General features: G+C 42.9%; 2 protein-coding genes across 15 annotated transcripts in view; both read left to right on the forward strand.

Annotated features, from left to right (window-relative positions):
- Positions 1 to 7723, forward strand: part of lamb2 (laminin, beta 2 (laminin S)) — a 43705-nt gene extending 35982 nt beyond the window's left edge. For both annotated transcript variants that reach the window (XM_029664438.2, XM_065020687.1), the window contains 13 exons: positions 1378 to 1602; positions 1738 to 1955; positions 2113 to 2209; positions 3531 to 3903; positions 4055 to 4239; positions 4406 to 4647; positions 4779 to 4982; positions 5138 to 5282; positions 5461 to 5668; positions 6213 to 6354; positions 6446 to 6622; positions 6705 to 6864; positions 7077 to 7723. In XM_029664438.2, coding sequence (XP_029520298.1) covers positions 1378 to 1602; positions 1738 to 1955; positions 2113 to 2209; positions 3531 to 3903; positions 4055 to 4239; positions 4406 to 4647; positions 4779 to 4982; positions 5138 to 5282; positions 5461 to 5668; positions 6213 to 6354; positions 6446 to 6622; positions 6705 to 6864; positions 7077 to 7213 — 2513 coding nt within the window. In that variant the 3' untranslated portion in view covers positions 7214 to 7723. The remainder of the gene's footprint in view (positions 1 to 1377; positions 1603 to 1737; positions 1956 to 2112; positions 2210 to 3530; positions 3904 to 4054; positions 4240 to 4405; positions 4648 to 4778; positions 4983 to 5137; positions 5283 to 5460; positions 5669 to 6212; positions 6355 to 6445; positions 6623 to 6704; positions 6865 to 7076) is intronic.
- A 391-nt stretch (positions 7724 to 8114) lies between these two features.
- Positions 8115 to 25085, forward strand: part of usp19 (ubiquitin specific peptidase 19) — a 36071-nt gene continuing 19100 nt past the window's right edge. For 6 of the 13 annotated variants that reach the window (XM_065020691.1, XM_065020694.1, XM_065020695.1 and 3 more), the window contains exons 1-3: positions 8116 to 8485; positions 12374 to 12671; positions 24116 to 24244. In XM_065020691.1, coding sequence (XP_064876763.1) covers positions 12518 to 12671; positions 24116 to 24244 — 283 coding nt within the window. In that variant the 5' untranslated portion in view covers positions 8116 to 8485; positions 12374 to 12517. Of the gene's footprint in view, positions 8486 to 12373; positions 12672 to 23416; positions 23594 to 24115; positions 24245 to 25085 lie in introns of those variants that run through there. The other 7 variants (XM_065020688.1, XM_065020693.1, XM_065020690.1 and 4 more) reach the window with 4 other exon arrangements.

Consider the following 25085-nt stretch of genomic DNA (forward strand, 5'->3'; position numbering starts at 1 on the left):
ATATTTAGTTTGCTCCGCAAAGACACAAAGAAACAAAGGCACAATGAATCACCTAAACACAAAATAGTAGTATCACAATGCCCTTTTATCAATCAGTTGAGGAAATCTTGTCCATTAAATGAGGAAATCCTATATTTTGTTCCACTATGGTTTAGAATACAGTACTTCCCATTTTTTTTGTCCAGCTAATGGCTGCAGGGGGAAGAGTATGCTGGAGAGACCACAAGACCAGCAGCTGTAAGTTGTCTGTCAGACCCAAAAGTCAGCCCCCTCCCACACCATCATACTCTGCCCCTGCAGCCGCCAGCTGGACTCAAAAATGGCAAGTATGTCTCCCTTCCTCTGAATCCATCTTAAGAAGACATGGGCTCTGTCACGACCCGGTTATGAACTCTGGTCTCCGGTGTGAGAAACAGTCACTTAGCAAACTGAGCCACTAATAGTCGGCAGAACCCAGAAGATGAGGCAGACACAGCAGTACTTGAGACGGTGTTTTAATAAAGTAAAAAGGAAAGTTCAGGCAAAAATATAAATCCACAACGTCAAAAGTAATTCCAAGAGAAAAAGGTAATCCTCCAAGTCAAAAGGTAAATCCACAAGGTGGTAGGTACAGCAGGAAAAAGCCTCAAAAGATAATCAAAAATAAATAAACTAGAACAAAAACAGAGTACCACAAGCGAGTCCAACTGGCGCAACAACTGTTCACAGCATCACTGGGGCTGGGTGCTAACATTCAAACACAGAGCAAAGAACTGAGGAAAACTAAGGGTTTAAATACATTCAAGGGAAACGAGGCACAGGTGCAAATAATAACTGGAAACAAGGGAAAACAAAAGGGTCAAAAAGCACAATGGGGGCATCTGGTGGCCAAAACCGGAACAATCCTGGCCAAATCCTGACAGGCTGTTTGTGAGAAAAGCTAATTGTTCACGTCTGCCGAAAGACTGAACATAATCCACTTTGCAACAGTGTGATCACAGAGATCCTCACTAATCACTGTTAATCTCCTGGGTAACCAACTCCCTTTTAACCCAAGATATAATAGCATTGCACAATGATAAAATATCAAAACGAATTAAGTTTATAACACGATGTGTACAGTTTGAGTAACATTCTGATAATTACTTTACTGATAGTCACTGAGGTAGGTATCACACACAGCACATGACTCTCTGTTCAAAGAAGCTGTCACACTGTAACCGTCTCACTTAAATCCACTGGAAAACAGTTTGGAAATACTTGGAAATATGAAGTAATTTATATCCATCACCCAGCCAATAAATATCTCAATCTCACCATGAGATATTCCACTGAAGTACTCTTTCTTTTCAAAAATGTCACACCTTCTCCCTCAACCTTTTTTCCTATTGGTCACAGGTTCCCGGTGTGAGGAGTGCGCCCCTGGTTACTACGGTAACCCCTCCCAGCCAGGTGGGCGGTGCCAGCCGTGCAGGTGCAGTAATAACATTGACATGTCAGATCTGGATGCGTGTGACCGGCGGACAGGAGAGTGTAAGAAGTGTCTCTACAACACAGAGGGACCGGACTGTGGCTTGTGCAAGAGTGGTTACTATGGAGACGCCTCGCGACGCAACTGCAGAAGTGAGTCTCTGTTGACACATCCTCGTCACACACCAGAAAACTTAAGAACCATTCATTTTAGGAATGTTGCATTGAAACTATGTGTCGTGCACCCTAGTAAAGGTTCAATCTATTTTCTTCTGTATGCTTCCCCAGAGTGCACCTGTAGCTTCCTGGGCACAGAGCGTACCCAGTGTACAGCGCGGGATGAGTGTGTCTGCCAGCGTGCCACGGGGCAGTGCCAGTGTTTACCCAACACCATCGGCCTGACATGTGACCACTGTAAGCCCAACTACTGGAACCTAGCTAGTGGGCGGGGCTGTGAGGCCTGCGGCTGTGACCCCAACAATGCTGTCAACTCGGCCTGCAACGAGGTGTGTGTGTGTGGTTCCATTATCAAATCAAATTGTATTGGTCACATACACATGGTTAGCAGATGTTATTGTGAGTGTAGCAAAATGATTATAGTGTAATTATGAGACAGACCTCTTCTGTGACCTCATGCTCATGTTTGACCTCCCTGTGCCCCAGTTCACTGGAAAGTGTCAGTGTCGTGATGGATTCGGTGGAAAGACCTGCACAGACTGCCAAGAGAACTACTGGGGAGACCCCAGGATCCAGTGCAGAGGTCAGCTTTAACGTCATGGAAGGTGTTATTCATGAGTCATGGAAGGTGTTATTCATGAGTCACAGAAGGTGTTATTCATGAGTCATGGAAGGTGTTATTCATGAGTCACAGAAGGTGTTATTCATGAGTCATGGAAGGTGTTATTTATTCATGAGTCATGGAAGGTGTTATTCATGAGTCACAGAAGGTGTTATTCATGAGTCATGGAACATGTTATAAGTGTGGCATCAAAATATCAGCAGTTGACATACAGTGCATTTGGAAAGTATTCAGACCCCATGACTTTTTTTCACATTTATTATGTTACAGCCTTATTCTAAAATGTGTTCAATTGTTTTTTCCCCCACATCAATCTATACACACAATACTCCATAAGGACAAAGCAAAATCAGGTTTTTAGAAATTTGCACAAATTTATTAAAAATAAAAACTGTAAATATCACATTTACATAAGTATTCAGTACTTTTTTGAAGCAGCTTTGGCAGCGATTACAGCCCCATGTCTTCTTGGGCTGTCATGTGCCTTTTACTGAGGAGTGGCTTCTGTCTGGCCACTCTACCATAAAGGCGTGATTGGTGAAGTGCTGCAGAGATGGTAGTCCTTCTGCAAGGTTCTCCCATCTCCACAGAGGAACTGTAGAGCTCTGTCAGAGTGACCATCGGGTTCTTGGTCACCTCCATGGCCCTTCTCCCCTGACTGCTCAGTTTGTCCGGGCGGCCAGCTCTAGGGAGAGTCTTGGTGGTTCCAAACTTCTTCCATTTAAGAATGATGGAGGCCACTGTGTTCTTGGGGACCTTCAATGCTGCAGACATTTTTTGTTACCCTTCCCCAAGTCTGTGCCTCGACACAATCCTGTCTCGGAGCTCTACGGACAATTTCTTCAACCTCGTGGATTGGTTTTTGCTCTGACATGCACTGTCAACTGTGGGACCTTAAATAGATAGGCGTGTGCCTTTTCAAATCATGTCCAATCAATTGAATTTACCACAGGTGGACTCCAATTTTAAGGATGACCAATGAAAGCAGGATGCACCTGAGCTCAATTTTGAGTCTCATAGCAAAGAGTATGAATACCTTATTTACATAAGTATTATTTTTTAAATATTTTTTAAAATAAATTTGCTAAACTTTCTAAAAACCTGTTTTCGCTTTCTCATTATGGGGTATTGTGTGTAGAATGGTGAGGAAAATGTTTTATTTAATCAACTTTAGAATAAGGCTGTAACATAACAAAATGTGGAAAAGTCAAGGGGTCTGAATACTTTCCGAATGCACTGTATACTAACAATCCCTCACTTTCTCTCTCTCTATCTCGCTCAGTCTGTGACTGTGACCCCAGGGGCATAGAGACATCCCAGTGTGACCAGAAGTCAGGCCACTGTGTGTGTCAGCAGGGGGTGTCAGGCGTGCGTTGTGACCAGTGTGCGAGGGGCTTCTCAGGCCAGTTCCCTAACTGCCAGCCCTGCCATCAGTGCTTTGGGGACTGGGACCGGGTGGTGCAGGACCTGGCTGTCCGAACCAAGACCCTGTCAGAGCGGGCTCAAGAGATCCAGACCACGGGCCTGACTGGAGCCTATGAGAAGGCCTTCAGAGACCTGGAGAAGAAGCTGGCACAGGCCCAGGGCATCGTCAACGCCCGCAACACCACCGCAGAGGCAGTCAGCAGCCTGATGGAGCTCATTGAAGACCTCAGGTACAAGACATACACACAGACACTGTATTATACTGTACATACCAATACACATACATAGATAGACTTTCAGTCTGCATAAAGATTCACCATAAATATGCCTCTCCTCCAGTTTTGGAGTTTAACTGTAATTTCCTATCCCTTTCTCCTGCAGGTCTCAGATAGGTGAGACCACAGACACACTGAATCGTCTGGAGGGAGACCTGACCAGTGTGCAGAACAGCAACGTTGAGGCCAGTAATGAGCTCAGTGCTCTGGAGAGAGAGGCCAAACAGCTAAACCTGACCTCAGATCAGCTCCACCGTCAACTGGACATCCTCAAGAACTCCAACTTCCTGGGTGAGCAGAGACTTCATTTCCCCCTTCCAACATAGGGTTTCTGGGATACAAAATGCCCTAATGACTGATGTTATTAATGTTTTTTTTGTAGAAATACTTAAAAAAGATTAGTTAAATGTAGTATTAAATGTGTTGTTATTATTATTTGGCACTCTCTTTCCTCCAGGTGCATATGACAGCATCCGCAGCTCTTATAACAAGTCCCATGATGCAGAGCGGCGAGCCAACCAGTCAACCACCACCACGCCCAGCACTGTTAGCCAATCAGCAGACACACGCCGCAAGACAGAACGCCTCATCTCTGCCAAGAAAGATGACTTCAACCGTAAGAACGCTGCCAACAAGCGAGCCCTGGGGGACCTCAATGCCAAGGCTCAGACCCTGGACATGAAGAAGATCAACGAGAAGGTGAAGCATGCATCATCTCTCTGATTGGATTAAACCCCTTAAACAGCACAAGATCAGAAGAAGAGTTCAGGCAAAGTTATAAACAAATGTAGTAATCTGATACATGTTCCACCCCCACCACCTTTGATCAGGTCTGTGGGACCCCTGGCGATGCCCCCTGTGCAGAGAGTCTTTGCGGAGGAGCAGGTTGCCGTGACGATGAGGGGAATAGGCACTGCGGAGGCCTGAACTGCAACGGTGCCGTAGCGATGGCAGATAACGCCCTGGAGAGGTCCAAGCACGCAGAGAAAGAGCTGAACAAAGCCATGGGGGAGGTAGAGGAGCTCTTCCACAAGGTCAGTTACACTATGTGTACCTAAACCAACACTGTCTTGACAGGAAATGGAGACCTGCAAAATCTATTGCGGCATGCCACTAATGCATACAACTGTATGACCTACAGCATAAGGGTACTTGATAACAGTTATCCCTGATTCTGAGGGCTTCTCAGGTTGCAGATGCCAAGACCAAGGCAGAGGAGGCGAAGAGTAAAGCCCAGGCAGCTCTGGACAAGGCCACCAACACCAAGAACAAGGTGGAGCGCTCCAACAATGACCTGCGGGACCTCATCAAGCAGATTCGGGACTTCCTCATGCGTGAGTTGGCTAAAGTGATAGAAAATTCAGATGTTCGAGGAGCAGTAAGGTCCTTGTCTATAAAAGCAATTTATCTTAAACTCGGGATCATCATCATGATCAGCATCTTCACTAAGTGTTAACTTCCCAATCAACATCAAAAATATCTGTGCTGATCTGAATATCCATCTCCTTGCAGAGGAGGGTGCGGATCCAGACAGCATTGAGACGGTTGCCAACCGTGTCCTGGAGCTGTCCATCCCAGCCTCACCACAGCAGATCAGACACCTGGCAGAGGAGATCAAGGACCGGGTCCGGAGCCTCTCCAACGTAGACGCCATTCTGCAACAGACACAGGACGATGTGCGCAAAGCAGAGCAGCTTCTGCAGGAGGCCAAGAAGGCCAGGTGTGTGTGTGTGCCTTGTATGTAGAGGGTTATACACTGAAGGTACAAAACATTTCCATGACATAGACTGACCAGGTGAAACCAGGTGAAAGCTATGATCCCTTATTGATGTCACTTGTTAAATCCACTTCAATCATTGCAGATGAAGGGAAGGGGATGGGTTCAAGAAGGATTTTTAAACCTTGAGACATGGATTATGTATGTGTGTCATTCAGAGAGTGAATGGGCAAGACAAAATATTTAAGTGCCTTTGAACGGGGTACGGTAGTAAGTGCTGCAACTGCAACGGTTCCACGTGTGTATCAAGAATGGTCCACCACCCAACGTGGGCCAACATCCCTGTGAAATGCTTTTGACACCTTATAAAGTCCATGCCCCGGCGAATTGTGCTGTTCTGGGGGCAAAAGGGGCGGGGTGCAACTCAATCTTAGGAAGGTGTTCTTAATGTTTTGTACACTGTGTAGATCATAGCTGTGTCATGTCAAAGGAAATGTTTCAGCAGAGCAAGACGCTCCTGATTCTGACATGTGTTTCCGTTATGTAGGAATCGGGCAGAGGGGGTGAAATCCACAGCAGAGACAGTAAAACAGGCACTTGAGGATGCTAAGAAGGCCCAGGCCACAGCAGAGAAGGCCATACAACGGGCTCGGGCTGACATTGGTGAAACGGAAGCTCGACTAGCACAGGTACTCAAGTGTGTGGACACCATCTGCATGCAGTTTGATGTGATGAAGGGATCAAAAGAGAATACATTCCTGATGTTTTCCCTGCTTTTAGATTGAGTCTGAGACCTCCAGCAGTGAACATGACTTGAATGATGCCATGGACCGCATGGGCAACCTAGGTCGGGAGATTAATGCTCTGAAGCTCAAACGTGCCCACAACAGCGTGGCAGCAGCTCGAGCTGAGGAGACAGCCACTATGGCACGGGACAAAGCCAATGAGGCTAAGCAGGTGTGTGTGTGTTGTTTATTTGTGTACATTTGTGACTGTAATACCGTGTCTGTTACTGATTATGCAGTCTTCTTTCTCTCAGATTTTAGATGGCGAGCTGATGGATAAGTATCACACAGTGCAGGAGTTGGTGGACACGAAAGCCAAGACCGTCCAGGAGGCGAAGAAGAAAGCAGAGCGCCTAAGAGACGAAGCCAAAGAGCTACTGAAGGACGCCCAGAACAAGCTTCAGAGACTAGCAGGTGTGTAGGAGGGACTTTAGATTTTCACACGCTAACCTTGGAGAATAGCGAAGGCAACATTGCCCTCTTGTGGTTATAAAGTGTCACTGTATTGTCTGAATTTGTCTGATTGTTCTTTGACCAGAGACCAAAATGTAGGTCTGTCAGCCAGTCCTTGTTATTCTAAGATGAAACATTTAAAATATAAACTAGACAATACTTTATATCCACAGAGCTAGAGAAAGACTATGAAGAGAACCAGAAAACGTTGGAGGGCAAAGCCCAGCAGCTGGACGGCCTAGAAGACAAGATGAAGGCTATCCTCAACGACATCAACAAACAGATCCAGATCTACAACACCTGTCAGTAACAGCCAGGACCTGGCTGGTCAAACCAACACTGACAGACACTATATGAAACTACTCCTGTTTCACACCACTGAGCCTGTACACTATGCACCTCGCCCTGGAGGTGCCTGTCCGACTACACTGTGTAACCGTGCCTTTTTGATTGTGAGATTTCACACAACTAATATAACATTGTGTGGCCACATTGTGTATTACTGTGCGACTTTCAACTGAAGGATAGAAGTGCCTCCATATGACATTTCAATTCAAATGTGTTAATGTGCGCATGCAAAATACAGACCTTTGCACATGTTTGGCCCAAAACTCAGATCACCCCCCAAAACCCTGACACATTCATAATATAAAGAAGCCAAGAAAAATATGTATGAATACATTGTTCTGGATAAACAAACAAAAAATGAATAAAAGTTGTGTACCCTACCCACTGGATGAAAGGTCACTTTGACAGTTTCTGATATCTCACCTGGATCAATGATGGATGAATGTGCTCATTAAACCCTACATACATTAAATGGTTTGTATTACTTTTTTTGTAATGGACAGAACTGTTTTGGGGTTACCTGAAAATAGACATTGAAAAAACATTTCCACCCTCCAAACTGAAATTGTGTGACCGGAACACCATCGCCGCACATAATCAACATACATTGCCATGGTGGGGAGAGCGGTATCGATTCCCTGAGGAGAAGATGTCAACAAATGTCATATTCTATTAAATATCCCCTTATAATAACCTCCCTATAATAATCCTGTGTTAGGGTGAAATTCAGTTAAGCGATTGTTTGCGAACCGCCATGTTAGAAGAAGAAGAATAATAATGTTTTAATAATCGCATTCCCTGCTTGCATAGCCGTCTGTAGAACCAACCAAGAAAACCTTGATCACATGGTGAGGGTTTGGTAGCTACAGTGCTGCCTTCAGGAAGTGCCTAGTCTTCAGAGTGGATTTCGGTTTGGACTGTTTTTGTTCCTAAAACAAAGTGCGAGTCATTGCGCGGGGGCCGGTAAAGTAGGTTGAAGCGATTGATAGATTTGTTGTAATTTACGTCACATTTATTTGCTTTATATATTCGGTATATATATATAAAAAAATGGGTCCTGGATAAAGAGAATTTTCGAGAAACACCGGAGTACGGGGTTTCGATTGCAAGCAGGGATGAGCAGAGGCCCGCGACTGTTTCATTAAGCTTAGCGAGGACTGTTGAAGTAACGTTACGGAGTCACCGGCATTGTGCCCAAAGACCCGGAGACCATACTCCAAATTATACACGTTTTGTAAGTAGTCCGCCACAATTTATATTTTATTATAACAAGGCATGAGGTGATATTGTCAATATGCATTGTTTGTCTAGCTTGTCAACATAACGCACGTTAGCTGGCCAACAAACTAAAGATGGCTAACTGTTGTTAGCTTAGCTAACGTTAAACTGTTAGTTGAGTAACGTTAACGAGCTACGTTGGCTAGTAACGTCGTTAGCCGACTCACGTTACATTGGCAATTGAGCTATTCCTGTCATTAATGACATGAGAAATCACATGTTCACATTTTAATGTTGAATAATCTGATTATTGAACAACTTGATTTGCCAATGATCATTGACAGCCAAGTAACTTATTTTAGTATGCTAGATAGCTAACGTGATGTAGCTACAGTAGCTAGCTGACTTGCCGCAGCAACATGACGCCATTACATTGAGGATAAATAGGCTGTGGCATAAATGTACATCAAGGTGTAACGTTAACTAGGGAGCTAGCTATAGCCAAATGCAATTTGTAAAGTTAAACACAACTAGTTACTTAAAGATATTGTAGTTAGCCAGCATTGTACCAAAAAGGTAGAGATTTGCTAGCCACATTGACTGACGTTAACAATCCAGGTTGCAACAGCCAAGGCAAAACGTTCAAGATATTTAACGTTAGCTAAATATGTTACATTGTTGGGTTTTTTAATTTGTAGCTAAATTAGACAGCCACCACCAATCGGTTTAACTTTCTAGTAGCTAGATAATACTAACTAATCCTGATTAATTTTTACCCATGCTAGATTACGGAGACATAATTTACAGATGAAATCAAATGTTATGTCACGTGCGGCAAATACAACCGCGGTGTAGCCATATAGTGAAATGCTTACTTAGAAGCCCCCTAACCAAAAATGCAGTAAAAAAATAAAATAATAATAATAATCAGAAGAAAAAAAGTTACAAATAAATAAAGAGCAGCAGTAAAATAACAATAGCGAGGCTATATACAGGGGGCACCGGTACAGAGTCAATGGGCACTGGTTAGTTGAGGTAATATGTAGGTAGAGTTATTAAAGTGACTATGCTTGATAGACTAGATGTTCTTTACCATTCGGGACATCAGATTTTCCACCAATGCACCTTATAGGACTCGTCTTTGCACTCTATACTCCTCTGTAAACTGGACATATTTGTATACCTGGCGCAAGACCTACTGGTTGATGTTTATTTATAAAAACCTTATTCGGCCTCACTCCCCTCTGAGATACCTACTAATACCCTCATCTTCCATATACAGCACTCGTTCTGCCAGTCACATTCTGTGAAGGTCCCCAAAGCGAACACATCCCAGTTTCGCTCCTCTTTTCAGTTCGCTTCAAGATAGCACCACTGAGGAAGTACAGTTCCCGCGCAGCCCAGTCAAAACTGTTCGCTGCTCTGGCCCCCCAATGGTGGAACAAACTCCCTCACAACGCCAGGACAGCGGAGTCAATCACCACCTTCCGGAGACACCTGAAACCCCACCTCTTTCAGGAATACCTAGGATAGGATAAAGTAATCCTTCTCACCCCCCCCCCCCCTTAAAAGATTTAGATGCACTATTGTAAAGTGGCTGTTCCACTGGATGTCTTAAGGTGAACGCACCAATTTGTAAGTCGCTCTGGATAAGAGCGTCTGCTAAATGACTTAAATGTAAATGTAAATGGAACGAGCTGCAAAAAACACAAACAATTGACTGTTTTATCACCATTTCTACATTCAAAGACCCAATCATGGACACTTTTACTGACAGTTGTATTGTTTTCTCTACCTTTTTGCCCTTTGTGCTTTTGTCTGTGCCTAACGATGTTTGTACCATGTTGTGCTGCTGCCATGTTGTGGCGTTGTCTTAGGTCTCTCTTTATGTCGTGTTGTGGGCTTGTGGTGCCTCTCTTGTCGTGATGTGTGTTTTGTCCCACATTTACATTTTTAATCCTAGCCTCTGTCCCCACAGGAGGTGTTTTGCCTCTTGGTAGGCTGTCATTGAAAATAAGAATTTGTTCTTAATTGACTTGCCTAGTTAAATAAAATAATGGATGCAAGGAATGTTTACAGAGATAATGCAATCTGATTAATATAAAGGAAATGTTTGGAATTAAATAGTTTAATCTGAAAGGGGTGAGGGTTCATTTTACACTTCATTTACATTTAAGTAATTTAGCAGGAGCTCTTCTCCAGAATGACTTAGCTACAGTTAGTGCGTTCAACTTAAAGATATTATCCGGTACTTTTGTATACTTTTTAGCCAGTAGTTCTGAAAGTAGCCAAAAGGGGTCTGTGAAAATAGCCTACTATTGAAGATGGGCAGAAATGGCCCTACACCCAAACAAGGGCACTGCGTTCATCCACCTCTGGCCTGCTCGCCTCCCTACCACTGAGGAAGTACAGTTTCCGCGCAGCCCAGTCAAAACTGTTCGCTGCTCTGGCCCCCCAATGGTGGAACAAACTCCCTCACGACGCCAGGACAGCGGAGTCAATCACCACCTTCCGGAGACACCTGAAACCCCACCTCTTTCAGGAATACCTAGGATAGGATAAAGTAATCCTTCTCACCCCCCTTAAAAGATTTAGATGCACTATTGTAAAGTGGCTGTTCCACTGGATGTCTTAAGGTGAACGCACCAATTTGTAAGTCGCTCTGGATAAGAGCGTCTGCTAAATGACTTAAATGTAATGTAAATGTAAATTGCTTCTCCAATAGAAATCCACGATCACACTTGTAGGCAATGTCATGGCGACATTGGTTACCTTAGCTCATGTGCAGAAATGCATCATTGAGTCTAATGGTCGTCTCGCGCTGTACTGTGTATGTGACCAACAACATTTTATTTAATGTGCAGGCCGTCAAATCAAAGGCACTCCTTCAATACAAAGTTGTTTGTGACGAAAATAAAAAGGTGTAACTTTAACACTTTGAGTATTAACATGTTCAACTACTTAAGACATTGTCTTGAATCTAGGTTGTGCCTTTTAGATTTTGAGAAAATGAACAACTAATGAAGAATTTTTCACTTCTCTTATTGACGATGTTGCACTTCTGGGTTTAGAAACTCTGTGCTATTACATCACAAATATGCAGATATGTGCACCGTGTCATTACTTTCTATCTCACACTACTGTGTGTGTATCTTGCTAACTAGCCAAAACTGTTGCATATACACTGACTCTGCGTGCAATGGATGCAAGATAAGTAACAATTTCACCTGGTTAATATTGCCTGCTAACCTGGATTTCTTTTAGCTAAATATGCAGGTACAAAAATATATACTTCTGTGTATTGATTTTAAGAAAGGCATTGGCGTTTATGGTTAGGTACAGTCGTCCAACGATTGATACGATTTTCGCAAATGCGCTTTTGTTAAATCAGTGTTGCATTGATTATATGCAACGCAGGACACGCTCGATAAACTAGTATATCGTCAACCATGTGTAGTTATAACTAGTGATTATGATTGATTGATTTTTATACGCTAGCAACTTACCTTGGCTTCTACTGCATTCGCATAACAGGCAGGCTCCTCGTGGAGTGATGAGAGGCAGGTGGTTAGAGCGTTGGACTAGTTAACGGTAAGGTTGCAAGATTGAATCCCAGAGCTGACAAGGTGAAAATCTGTCGTTCTGCCCCTGAACAAGGCAGTTAACCCATCGTTTCTAGGCCGTCATTGAAAATAAGAATGTGTTCTTCACTGACTTGACTAGTTAAATAAAGGTATAAAAAATAATTGGCGCCCCAAAAATACAGATTTCCGATTGTTATGAGAACTTAAAATCGTCTCTAATTAATCTGACATTCCGTTTAGTTGGTCGACCTCTATTCATGACTCTTATGTAGTTCTGCAACACTCATTGATAACTGTGTTGGTCTCCTGACTCTATTCAGGCCCCTTGATTCTGTTTTGGGAGAGTTCTAACTTGTTACATCGCCAAGATAGCTGGACCGGGCAGAAAGCGGCACACCTCAGAACCAGACCCCAGCAGCAGCGACGCAGGCGACGGGCGTCCCGTGAGCGCTAAGTGCCTGAAGATGGCCAGCAGCACTGAATCAGGCCGGCGGAATGGGGGTCAGCGCAGCGCCGATGACACCACCAGTAAGAAGAAGCAGAAGGACAGGGCCAACCAAGAGAGCAGGGAGGCCAAGCGAGCAGCAGCAGCAGGGGACAATGCAGAGCACAAGAAAGGTTGGAGATTAGATATTTTGGGTGTGGTAAGGCAGGAGGTGTTGCTTTATTAGCAATGCGTGCAGTGTTTGCTGTGAGCAAGCCTATTTGTTGTGTTGAGCCTCAATGCATAAACCTGACTATACAACGGGGATAACTAGTGGTGGTGAAGGGTACTTCAGGTTTACTTTGTTTTATCTATGGGGAGTGCTGCTTCGTTCCCCGTTTGTGGTTCCTAAAGGACTTTTGATACATTACATTTGGCTAAATATTTATATATTTTTGCATCCTCCAGTAAGTTGTTTGTCATTTGCAGCCTTCTCTTTTATTGTAGTATATAGAACATAATGTGTTATGGGCCTTGGAGGTATTTTCTTTGTCTTACAACGTGTCACTTTCCAGTGTTTCTCCAATATTCATTTAGCTAAATTGTTTCTACCACTCCCAAAAATCGGACAAAAAAATGTTTTCAGCGTAAACTTAAACGCCTAAACAGATATAATGTATGTAGAAAATATAATGCTTAATATTTATAAGATCATCTGTTCATACTAAGAGGTAAAAATGCTAATGCAGGAATTATCACTTTTCCCATAACCACTTGAAGAAGAACGTGAAAATATTATACTGAGTACGAATGATGTCTAGTACAAGACACACAGCTGAGGAAACAAATGTACAGCAGCTTTTGCCTATATATTGTGTTTGAAAGTAAGATGTGAGTGCTGATGTTGTGAGCTCATGCATGGTCACTGGCCGTTTATGTTGCTGTTCTCTGCTTAATGCTGAAGATTTGTAATCCTAGCTGGTGTAAGGCCGGCCACGGGGAAACATGCCTTGTCAAGGTCATGAGCTGCTGTGCTTCTCTGGTCAGCTCTCTCCAACCAGAACATGAGCCCAATCAATTCAGAGGGCCGGCCAGCGTGAGTCTCTACCTACCCACACAGTGTCCTCCTCTATTGCCTCATGCCGCAATTCCACAGAAACGGTATTACGCTGAGACTCGGAAGTGTTTTTACTTGAAAATGTATGCCAAAAACCTCCCAGATGTTTTCAAAGTTTAACAAACCATTAGAACTCTATGCACAATTACTACTTTGAACAATTTACACAGTACATTTGGGGCTCCCAAGTGGCGCAGTGGTCTAAAACACTGCATCTCAGTGCTAGAGGCGTCACTACAGACCCTGGTTCGATTCCAGGTTGTATCACATCAGAGATTTCTCTGTTTCACAGAAGCATGGTTCACTCGGGATATGTTATCAGAGTCTGTACAGCCACCCGGTTTCTTCACACTTCGCTCCGACAGAAACAAACATCTCTGATAAGAATGGGGGGTTGTATTCCTTATCATAAGGAATACAACCCCCCATTCTTAACAGAGATGTTTGGTGTGATCATAACAACATACAGGAACTCAAGTCCTTTTTGTTCACCTGATCTAGAGTTCCTTACAATCAAATGCTGACCGCATTATCTACCAAGAGCATTGATTATAATCACAGCCGTGTTTTTCCCCCCAAGCAGACACCTTGTCGGCCCTGAAAGAACTTCATTGGACTCTATGTAAACTGGAAACAACATATCCTGAGGCTGTATTTATTGTAGCTGGGGATTTTAACAAGGCTAATCTGAAAACAAGGCTCCCTATATTTTATCAGCATATCGAATGCACTACCCGGGCTGGCAACATTCTGGATCATTGCTACTATAACTTCCGCGACGCATACAAAGCCCTCCCCCACCCTCCTTTCGGCAAATCTGACCACTACTCCATTTTGTTGCTCCCAGCCTATAGACAGAAACTAAAACAGGAAATGCCCGTGCTCAGGTCTATTCAACGCTAGTCTCACCAATTTAGTTCCACGCTTCAAGATTGCTTCGATCGCGTGGAATGGGACATGTTCCGGATAGCCTCCGACAACAACAACGGATGTATACGCTGATTCGGTGAGCGAGTTTATTTGCAAGTGCATCGGTGATGATGTACCCACGGTGACTATTAAAACCTTACCCAACCAGAAACCATGGATTGATGGCAGCATTCGCGTAAAACTGAAAGCGCAAACTACTGCTTTTAATCATGGCAAGGCGACCGGATACATGACCGAATACAAACAATGTAGCTATTCCCTCCGCAAGGCAATCAAACAACCTAAGCGTCAGTATAGAGACAAAGTAGAGTCGCAATTCAACGGCTCAGACACAAGACGTATGTGGCAGTGTCTACAGTCACTCACAGATTACAAAAAGAAAACCAGCCCCGTCATGGACCACTATGTTTTGCTCCCAGACAAACTAAAAAACTATTTTGCTCACTTTGAGGACAATACAGTGCCAATGACACGGCCCAAACAAAACCAAAGGGCTCTCCTTCACCGCAACATGAGTAACGTGAGTAAAACATTTAAACATGTTAACCCTTGCAAGGCTGCCGGCCCAGACGGCATCCCTAGCCACGTCCTCAAAGCATGCGCAGACCAGCTGGCAGGTGTGTTTACGGACGTATTCAATCAATCCTTATCCCAGTCTGCTGTTCCCACATGCTTCAAGAGGGCCACCATTGTTCATGTTCCCAAGAAAGCTAAGGTAACTGAGCTAAACGACTATCTCCCCATAGCACTCACTTCCGTCATCATGAAGTGCTTTGAGAGACGAGTTAAGGATCATATCACCTCCACCCTACCTGACCCACTTGAATTTGCTTACCGCCCCAATAGGTCCACAGACGACGCAATCACACTGCACACTGCCCTAACCCACCTGGACAAGGGGAATACCCATGTGAGAATGCTGTTCATCGACAACAGCTCAGCATTTAACACCATAGTACCCTCCAAACTCGTCATTAAGCTCGAGACCATGGGTTGACCGATTATGATTTTTCAACGCCGATACCCATTATTGGAGGACCAAAAAAAGCCAATTAATCGGCCTAATTTATTTTATTTATTTGTAATAATGACAATTACAACAATACTGAATAAACACTTATTTCAAGTTAATATAATACATCAAATCAATTTAGCCTCAAATAAATTAAACTTGTTCAATTTGGTTTAAATAATGCAAAAACAAAGTGTTGGAGAAGAAAGTAAAAGTGCAATATGTGCCATGTAAAAAAGCTAACGCTCAGAACATGAGAACATATGAAAGCTGGTGGTTCCTTTTTAACAGGAGTCTTCAATATTCCCAGGTAAGAAGTTTTAGGTTGTAGTTAATATAGTATTTAAAGGACTCTCTCTCTATACCATTTGTATTTCATATACCTTTGACTATGTTCTTATAGGCACTTTAGTATTGCCAGTGTAACAGTATAGCTTCCGTCCCTCTCCTCGCCCCTACCTGGGCTTGAACCAGGAACACATCGACAACAGCCACCCTCGAAGCAGCATTACCCATCGCTCCACAAAAGCCGCGTCCCTTGCAGAGCAAGGGGAACAACCACTTCCATGTCTCAGAGCGAGTGACGTTTGAAACACTATTAGTGCGCACCCCGCTAACTAGCTAGCCATTTCACATCGGTTACACCAGCCTAATCTCGGGAGTTGATAGGTTTGAAGTCATAAACAGCACAATGCTTGAAGCACAGCGATAAGCTGCCGGCAAAACGCACAAAAGTGCTGTTTGAATGAATGCTTACGAGCCTGCTGGTGCCTGCCATCTCTCAGTCAGACTGCTCTATCAATTCATATACTTAATCATAACATAATAACACACACAAATATGAGCCTTAGGTCATTAATATGGTTGAACCCGGAAACTATCATCTCAAACAAAACGTTTATTCTTTCAGTGAAATACGGAACCGTTCCGTATTTTATCTAACGGGTGGCATCCATAAGTCTAAATATTCCTGTTACATTGCACAACCTTCAATGTTATGTCATAATTACGTAAAATTCGGGCAAATTAGGCGGCCCAAACTATTGCATATACACTGACTCTGCGTGCAATGAACGCAAGAGAAGTGACACAATTTCACCTGGTTAATATTGCCTGCTAACTTCTTTTAGCAAAATATGCAGGATTAAAAATATACTTCTGTGTATTGATTTTAAGAAAGGCATTGATGTTTATGGTTAGGTACAGTTGTTTTTTTCACAAATGTGCTTTTGTTAAATCATCCCCCGTTTGGCGAAGTTGGCTGTCTTTGTTAGGAAGACATAGTCTTCACAGAGTTCGCAACGAGCCAGGTTAGCAGGCAATATTAAATATGCAGATTTAAAAATATATACTTGTGTATTGATTTTAAGAAAGGCATTGATGTTTATGGTTAGGTACACATTGGAGCAACTATACACTAGATAAACTAGTAATATCATCAACCATGTGTAGTTAACTAGTGATTATGATTGATTGTTTTTATAAGATAAGTTTAATGCTAGCTAACAACTTACCTTGGCTTCTTACTGCATTCGCGTAACAGGCAGTCTCCTCGTGGAGTGCAATGTAATCAGGTGGTTAGAGCGTTGGGCTAGTTAACTGTATGGTTGCAAGATTGAATCCCAGAGCTGACAAGGTAAAAATCTGTAATTCTGCCCCTGAACAAGGCAGTTAACCCACCGTTCCTAGGCCGCTATTGAAAATAAGTTGTGTTAGAAAACTATATACAAAATACCAAAATGGTTATTCCATTCAAAATGTAATCCTGTAATCTAACAGCCTCTTAGAGCTACCCCCCTGCTTTTTTCAATTTCCACCTGAAGACATACCCAAATCTAACAGCCTGTAGCTCAGGCACAGAACCAAGGATATGCATATTCTTGGTACCATTTGAAAGAAAACACTCTGAAGTCTGTGTAAATGTGAATAGAATGTAAGAGAATATAACACAATAGATCTGGTTTAGATAATACAATGAAAAAAAACATAAGAGGGCAACAGTACTTGTGCAAAGTTTCAGAATGATAACTTCCAAAATGAGTGTGCTACATGACAAGTCACCCAGGTGTCCCACACAAGTAGCCCAAATGTACCCAAGTGGCCAAATTGGTGAAGTTATACATTTTGAATGGAATAACCAATTTGGTATTTTGTATATAGTTTTCTAACAACCCCCCCCCCCCCCCCCCCACACACACACACAAATATTTTTAATGAAAAAACATGAAACAATATTGTGCTGCTGCCAGGTGCCATAACACATCCATGCCTGCAGAAATACATTTGGGCAGATGAACACCACTTGTGGCAGGAGCTGGGGGCTCCCATTCGAAGTCAGTGTCACTGTGAAAGAAAATGTTCAGTTAGAATAGTTTCACATATGAGCCCTGTATCAACAGGTATAATAAACATATATATATATATATATATATATATATATAGAGTACAGGGAACATAAGGTTGAATATATTATTATAGACCTGCTAGATCTACTGTCTCATTTATATTATGACATTTCAGCTAGATCTACTGTCTCTATATTATGACAGACCAGCTAGATCTACTGTCTCCATTTCACTTTGGCCATTGTTGTGGGCCTGCCCTCCAGTCAACAGCCTCAAATAGGCTATTTCATTTCACAAATAATATTCTATATTATTAATTTCAAACAACGGCATTAGCATGAGAAGAACTTACCAGTCCAAAAGATGTCCTCTCCGTTAAAAAAATATTCCTCCATTTGGGAATCGCTAAATGAATCGTCCTCGATCAATTTCTTCTAAAATTGTGTGTACATCTGTATATTTAGATTTAGCTTTCCCTGACTTAGTCGCCTTACTGATTGATATATAAACAGCTGAATATGCACCTTACCAAAACAATGCTGTGCGCAACATGCGTTGCTCTTTCCGGTATGAAACTTCAATGGCGAATGACCCTCTTTACGCCGGAGTTTACTACATGGGTTGGTCTTCCAACACATAAACATTACATATTGCCGTTTACCTCAGCTCATTGGCTATCTACCCAGCTAGATTTCAAGACGATCAGTGGTCATTGGGTTAAAATACAGTCAATCAACGAAACAGCGGGCAAATCATTGGTGCACAATGATGTCATTACTTGTTGTCTTCAAATCGGTTTCTTTCAGTCAATACGTCCCGTGAAATGACCCATCAGGTTTGGTTGTGTTACAAACAAACCAGTTGATTGCAATGAAACTAAACATGACTGGGAAAAGTCACCGTTTTTTGTGTGTATTTATCTCGAGTCTGTTGTCGAAAATGGAATGAGACGGAATTCACGACACAAGCGGTTCACAAAATGCTTCGTGTTAGGCTATAAAAATTGATTTTATCAAATAAAAGACCATTCATTGTGTAACAATGAGCATTGAGATTGCAAACAGAGGAAGATCGTCAAAGGTAAACCATTTATTTTATTGCAGTTAGATTTTGTTACGCCTGTGCTGGTTGAAATAGTTGTTTTTTATGGGGCTCTATCCTCAGATAATCGCATCGTATTCTTTCGCAGTAAATCCTTTTTTAAATCTGACAACGCAGTTGGATTAGCTAGATTCTAGGCTTTCGAAACATGTGAGACACTTGTATTTTCATGAATGTTTAATATGACTATTTATGTAGCGATCACCGTATGTTGTCAAATTTCATCCCGCTACCGGGTTCCGTGCGCAGAGAGGTTAACTCACTTGCGTAGTTAAATAAAGGATATAAAATAAACAATCTGCCAAATCGGTGTCCAAAAACACAGATTTCCGATTATGAAAACTTGAAATCGGCCGTTCCGATTAATCGGTCGACCTCTAGTCTCGACCCCGCCCTGTGCAACTGGGTCCTGGACTTTCTGACGGGCCGCCCCCAGGTGGTGAGTCTAGGAAACAACATCTCCATCCCGCTCAACCTCAACACTGGGGCCACACGAGTGCGTTCTCAGCTCTCTCCTGTACTCCCTGTTCACCCATGACTGCGTGCTTGTAGGCTTGGTATCAACAACGATGAGACGGCCTACAGGGAGGAGGTGAGGGCCCTCGGAGTGTGGTGTCATGAAAATAACCTCACACTCAACGTCAACAAAACAAAGGAGATGATCGTGGACTTCAGGAAACAGCTGAGGGAGCACCACCCTATCTACATCGACGGGACAGTAGTGGAGAAGGTGGAAAGTTCCTCGGCGTACACATCACAGACAAACTGAAATGGTCCACCCACACAGACTGTGTGGTGAAGGCGCAACAGCACCTCTTCAACCTCAGGAGGCTGAAGAAATTCGGCTTGCCACCAAAAACACTCACAAACTTTTACAGATGCACAATCGAGAGCATCCTGTCGGGCTCTATCACCGCCTGGTACGGCAACTGCTCCGCCCACAACCGTAAGGCTCTCCAGAGGGTAGTGAGGTCTGCACAACTTATCACCCGGGGCAAACTACCTGCCCTCCAGGACACCTACACCACCCGATGTCACAGGAAGGCCAAAAAGATCATCAAGGACAACAACCGCCCGAGCCACTGCCTATTCACCCCGCTATCATCCAGAAGGCAAGGTCAGTACAGGTGCATCAAAGCTGGGACTGAGAGACTGAAGAACAGCTTCTATCTCATGGCCATCAGACTGTTAAACAGCCATCACTAACATTGATTGGCTGCTGCTGACATACTGACTCAAATTTCTAGACACTTTAATCATTAAAAATTGGATGTAATAAATGTATAACTAGTCACTTTTAACAATGCCACTTTATATAATATTTACATACCCATTACTCATCTCATATGTATATACTGTACTCTCTACCATCTACTGCATCTTGCACTATGCCGCACGGCCATCGCTCATCCATATATTTATATGTACATATTCTTATTCATTCCTTTACACTTGTGTGTGTGTGTGTATAAGGTAGTTGTTGTGAAATTCTTAGATTACTTGTTAGATTTTACTGCGCACTCGGAACTAGAAGCACAAGCATTTAGCTACACTCGCATTAACATCTGCTAAACATGTGTATGTGACCAATAAAATTAGATTTGTTTTACCACCATGAAAGTCGTCTAAATTCTCGCTCAAACTCCCGTGGCTTATTTTTCAAATTGTCATGTTTAGTTTCTAAACGTCTGCAAGAGTGAGAGAGTAACAGTTAATGTGATTGCGTGATAATTATTTGACAAGGTACGGCATTGCGCGTACCCCAGGTTGAGAATAGCCGGTGTATGCCATTCACTGATTCTCACCAAGCACATTCCCTATTTCTGTCATGTTCTTGGAGTAACACGCGTATTACTTTCTATCTATCTGGCACTATGTGCATAGTAAGCTGGGCCTAAAATGAACACCTGCCACTCATGGGTCGATTTTGTCATTGGCGGGTAAGAATGTCTTATTCACCAGCCACGTTGACTGATGGGTCTGGAGTGCAAGCATTTCATTACATTTCAATAACATTTTAAAAGTCAAGTATGGTCACATGTGAGAGTTGTGATTTCATAGCAGCAGTAGCTGTTTTCAAAGTATTTCTGACATTTTGTTTCATATCTGGTAAATGCACTAAGAAATATGAATCCTACTGTTGTATCTCACCTCGCACAGCAACACTGACTGTTTTGGGGGGATGTGCTCACTGTGAGTGAAGTGCTAAACCATTTGTTTTTAGAACCAATGCGCACAGGCATATAAGTTGGAAACCTACTCAAGTGAGACTTTATCCTTATGTTCTTGTATATCTACTTTTTGATCACAAGTTAGGTTGCATTTGAGTTTGCTTCCACTGCTGGTGAAGATGTCGTTGACATTTACTAGTCAGATTTTCACAGACACATGTGATGACTCAAGTGCAGTGTTACCAACTATTTTTCAATGAGATCTGCTATTGGCTCCTTTATTTGTCGCTAGATGAGGTTTTGTTCTTCCAACATCACCGCACAAATTTTCCTTACTGTGGTCCCCGGCATAGCGTTTTCCGCCCACTCTCCCACCACGCACCCCCTCGCCTTGTACTTCTCTGCCTTTGTGTGCACTGTTGCTGTGACTTCTGTTGCACAGACAGCTTCTCACACTCTCGTTTGCAGCAGATTTGAGTGGGAAAGTCACTAAATGCAATCAAATCCAAAGAAAGACTGAAAAGCAGGGCCAGCGTTAATGGGTGCGCCTTAAGGGGCCTGGCCCGCCCTACCGTACCACCTTGCCAGTCCAAACATAATATTGATTATTTATTTGACCGAGACGCTCGTCAACAAAGGCCAATCACTCAATTAAATCATCCTAGCGGGCTAAACAGCGCCTCTCTGTCTCAGTATGTGTAGACCATGTATTTGATGCTGTCCGGACCAAAAGAGTATGGCATGTCATACTCTTTCTGGCGTGACAGCATCAGGTACATGAGCTATGTATAGAAGGGCACTGTTCCGCTCGCTCGGATGCTTTCTCTGGTGATACAGTACCAGTCAATAGTTTGGACACACATACTCATTCAAGGGGTTTTCTTTATTTGTATTATTTTCTACATTGTATAATAATTAGTGGAGACATAAAAAAACTCAAATGACACATGGAATAATTTCTCAGAATTTGAAAAATCTTGCCAACACTTCTGGCCTTGATAATCACCAAGCTTCGGTGTGCCGTGTGTTGCTCAGTTGGTAGAGCATGGCACTTGCAACGCCAAGTTTGTGGGTTCGATTCCCACAGGGTACCAGTATGAAGAAAGTATGAAAACGTATGACCTCATTACTGTAAGTTGCTCTGGATAAGAGCATCTGCTAAATGACTAAAATGTTAAATGTAAATGGCAGACTATCATGATCTGATGATCACAATATCCAGTGGAAATGTCATAAAACAGCTTTCTGTCCTGAGCTCACTGGCGCAGGAAACTTTGAGGACCCGGAATAGGTTAGTTGATACAATGTTGAAAGTTCGTTAGCACCGCTTTGGGCCGGATCCTGTGGTGATTTAATACCATGTTGAACTTCACTACCAATAGCTAAACCGACGGAAAGGGAAGCAGACAGGCGCAAAATAGTTTTGTTTTTTTTCAGGTTATTTTTTTAACGGTTTTTATTAGTCGGCTTTCGGCTTATATATTTTACTTAGTTTATTATAGAAGTTATAGCCTATAGGCCAATGCAGCAGTAAGTGTATCTCTGGGTTATATGTTAATTTCTTTAGCCACCAATGAATGGATCGCAGTGTATCAGTGTGTTCATATGGCAGGGGCTAGTGCTTCATAACTGCCACGCAGATTGGTAGATTCGTTCTGGCTCCGGGTCTGCTGAAAAGTAGCTGAATTTGTCGCAAGAATCATATACCATTCAAAGTCGCTGGAGGGGTCTAAAACTCTCTAAATATAATCCTACACTGCCGGAGTGGCCCCGGTATCATGGTAACCTTAAAGGGGCGGCTGAACATTTGTCTGATATTTTGTCTAAAAGACTCGGTTCACAAAATATTAAATTGAGCAATATACCATATAACTTCTTATTCGTAATACATTCCTTGTTTTAGAAACGTTACTAAGCCTGCTCCTCCTTTAAAAAAAAATATATATATATATTTTTTTTAATAGTTTGAAAAATAATTTTTTGCTTGGTAAAAAACCTAGCTACCACTGTGGCTGGTAGACAGGCCCTGATAATCAGTGACAGGCCATTCAAAAAATGTACAGAAAATACAAATGACACCACAGACTAGCCAATTGGTAAAGTGGGTTGGCAGTTCAAATTAGAACAAAAAATGTCAATGCTACAGTGATCTCATAGTGGACCGTAGCAGAGTTTAGGGACAGGGTGTCACATGGAATACAACCTGACTAGGAGCCCAGCTGTAGAGGGTTTGGTGTTGCCTGTGACCTTTTTATTTACAGCAGCTGTGTGTGTGAGAGAGCGTGAGGGAGAGCGAGGTGTGTGTGTGTGTGAGCCATAGAGAGGGAGAATAAACAAGGCATAGTCTGTAGTAGTGGTGAACGTGAGCACCTTGGACTGAATTGAACTCATACATGGCACATGCATGACCGACTGCACTCTAGCTTCAATATGACGAAAGGTACAGTGTAGACAAGCCAAGGCATTTCCAATGTTTGTTGTGATTTCTGATTCCAGTTTGTCATTGCCAGAAAGATGCTTATTCAAATCTTATTTTGAGTATTTTGACCAGCTGTCATTTGGGGGGGCGGCAGCATCTTTAAGGCTTAGTTTACTATTTAGTAGTAGGTTCCTCATTGTCTAAGGTCTATATTGTCCCAAGAAGTTGATTCAGTGTTGTGTGCATTTCTGTAGATCCGTCTCTTGTGTAGATGCAGTATATTTAGGAGTCTTTTCTCTGAGGAATAAATTACTTTCATCTTGATCTAGTGGTAATTGTAAAGGTATCGATGTAGTCCTCCAACAAAGTCTGTTCATCTGTTGTAGACCATTGTAGGCTGACTTGCGTTTTGATTTGTTTACTTGCCGAGCACAGTCACAGCACATGCTGTTCTTACAGAATCTATTTTGAAGGTGCTCTCTGATATGCTGAGTGTGCAATTATTCCTCTGATAGATTTTTCTGTCTGCTCGGTGCTGTGTAGATGTGTTTGTGGACTGGAAGCAGAATGCAAATGAGGTGACAGTGAGGCTGCGCTGTGGAGAGGGGGTTCAGAGTGTGGAGGACGTCACCACTACCTTCACTGACACAGACTGTCAGGCCTGCTTCCCAGGTGAGATAACAAGCTATACAAACACACATCTGAAACTAACTAGGCCGCCTACATGTCTTCTGCTAAAGTGTCTGTGACGATTGTACATGTAAGACAGTGGCTTGCGAAAGTGTTCACCCCCTTGGCATTTTTCCTATTTTGTTCCCTTCCAACCTGGAATTCAAATATTGTTTTTGCGGGGGGTTGTTGTTATCATTTGATTCACACAACATGCCTACCACTTTGAAGATGCAAAATAAGAAATAAGACAAAAAACAACTTGAGCATGCATAACTATTCACCCCCTCAAAGTCCATACTTTGTAGAGCCACCTTTTGCAGCAATTACAGCTGCAAGTCTCTTGGCGTATGTCTCTATAAGCTTGGCACATCTAGCCACTGGGATTTTTGCCCCTTCTTCAAAACTGCTCCATCTCCTTCAAGTTGGATGGGTTCCGCTTGTGTACAGCCATCTTTAAGTCATTGCACAGATTCTCAATTGGATTGAGAATTTTAAATGTTTCCCCTTAAACCAATCAAGTGTTCCTTTAGCAGTATGCTTTGGGTCATTGTCCTGCTGGAAGGTGAACCTCCATCCCAGTCTCAAATCTGTGGAAGACTGAAACAGGTTTACCTCAAGAATGTCCCTGTATTTAGCGCCATCCATCATTCCTATTCTGACCAGTTTCCCAGTCCCTGACGATGAAAACATCCCCACAGCATGGGATATGGTTCTCGGGGTGATGAGAGGTGTTGGGTTTGTGCCAGACAAAGCATTTTCCTTGATGGCCAAAAAGCTAAATTTTGGTCTCATCTGACCAGAGTATCTTCTTCCATATGTTTGGGGAGTCTTCCACATGGCT

Source organism: Oncorhynchus nerka, linkage group LG7 (genome assembly GCF_034236695.1).
Source record: "Oncorhynchus nerka isolate Pitt River linkage group LG7, Oner_Uvic_2.0, whole genome shotgun sequence".
Lineage (NCBI taxonomy): Eukaryota > Metazoa > Chordata > Actinopteri > Salmoniformes > Salmonidae > Oncorhynchus > Oncorhynchus nerka.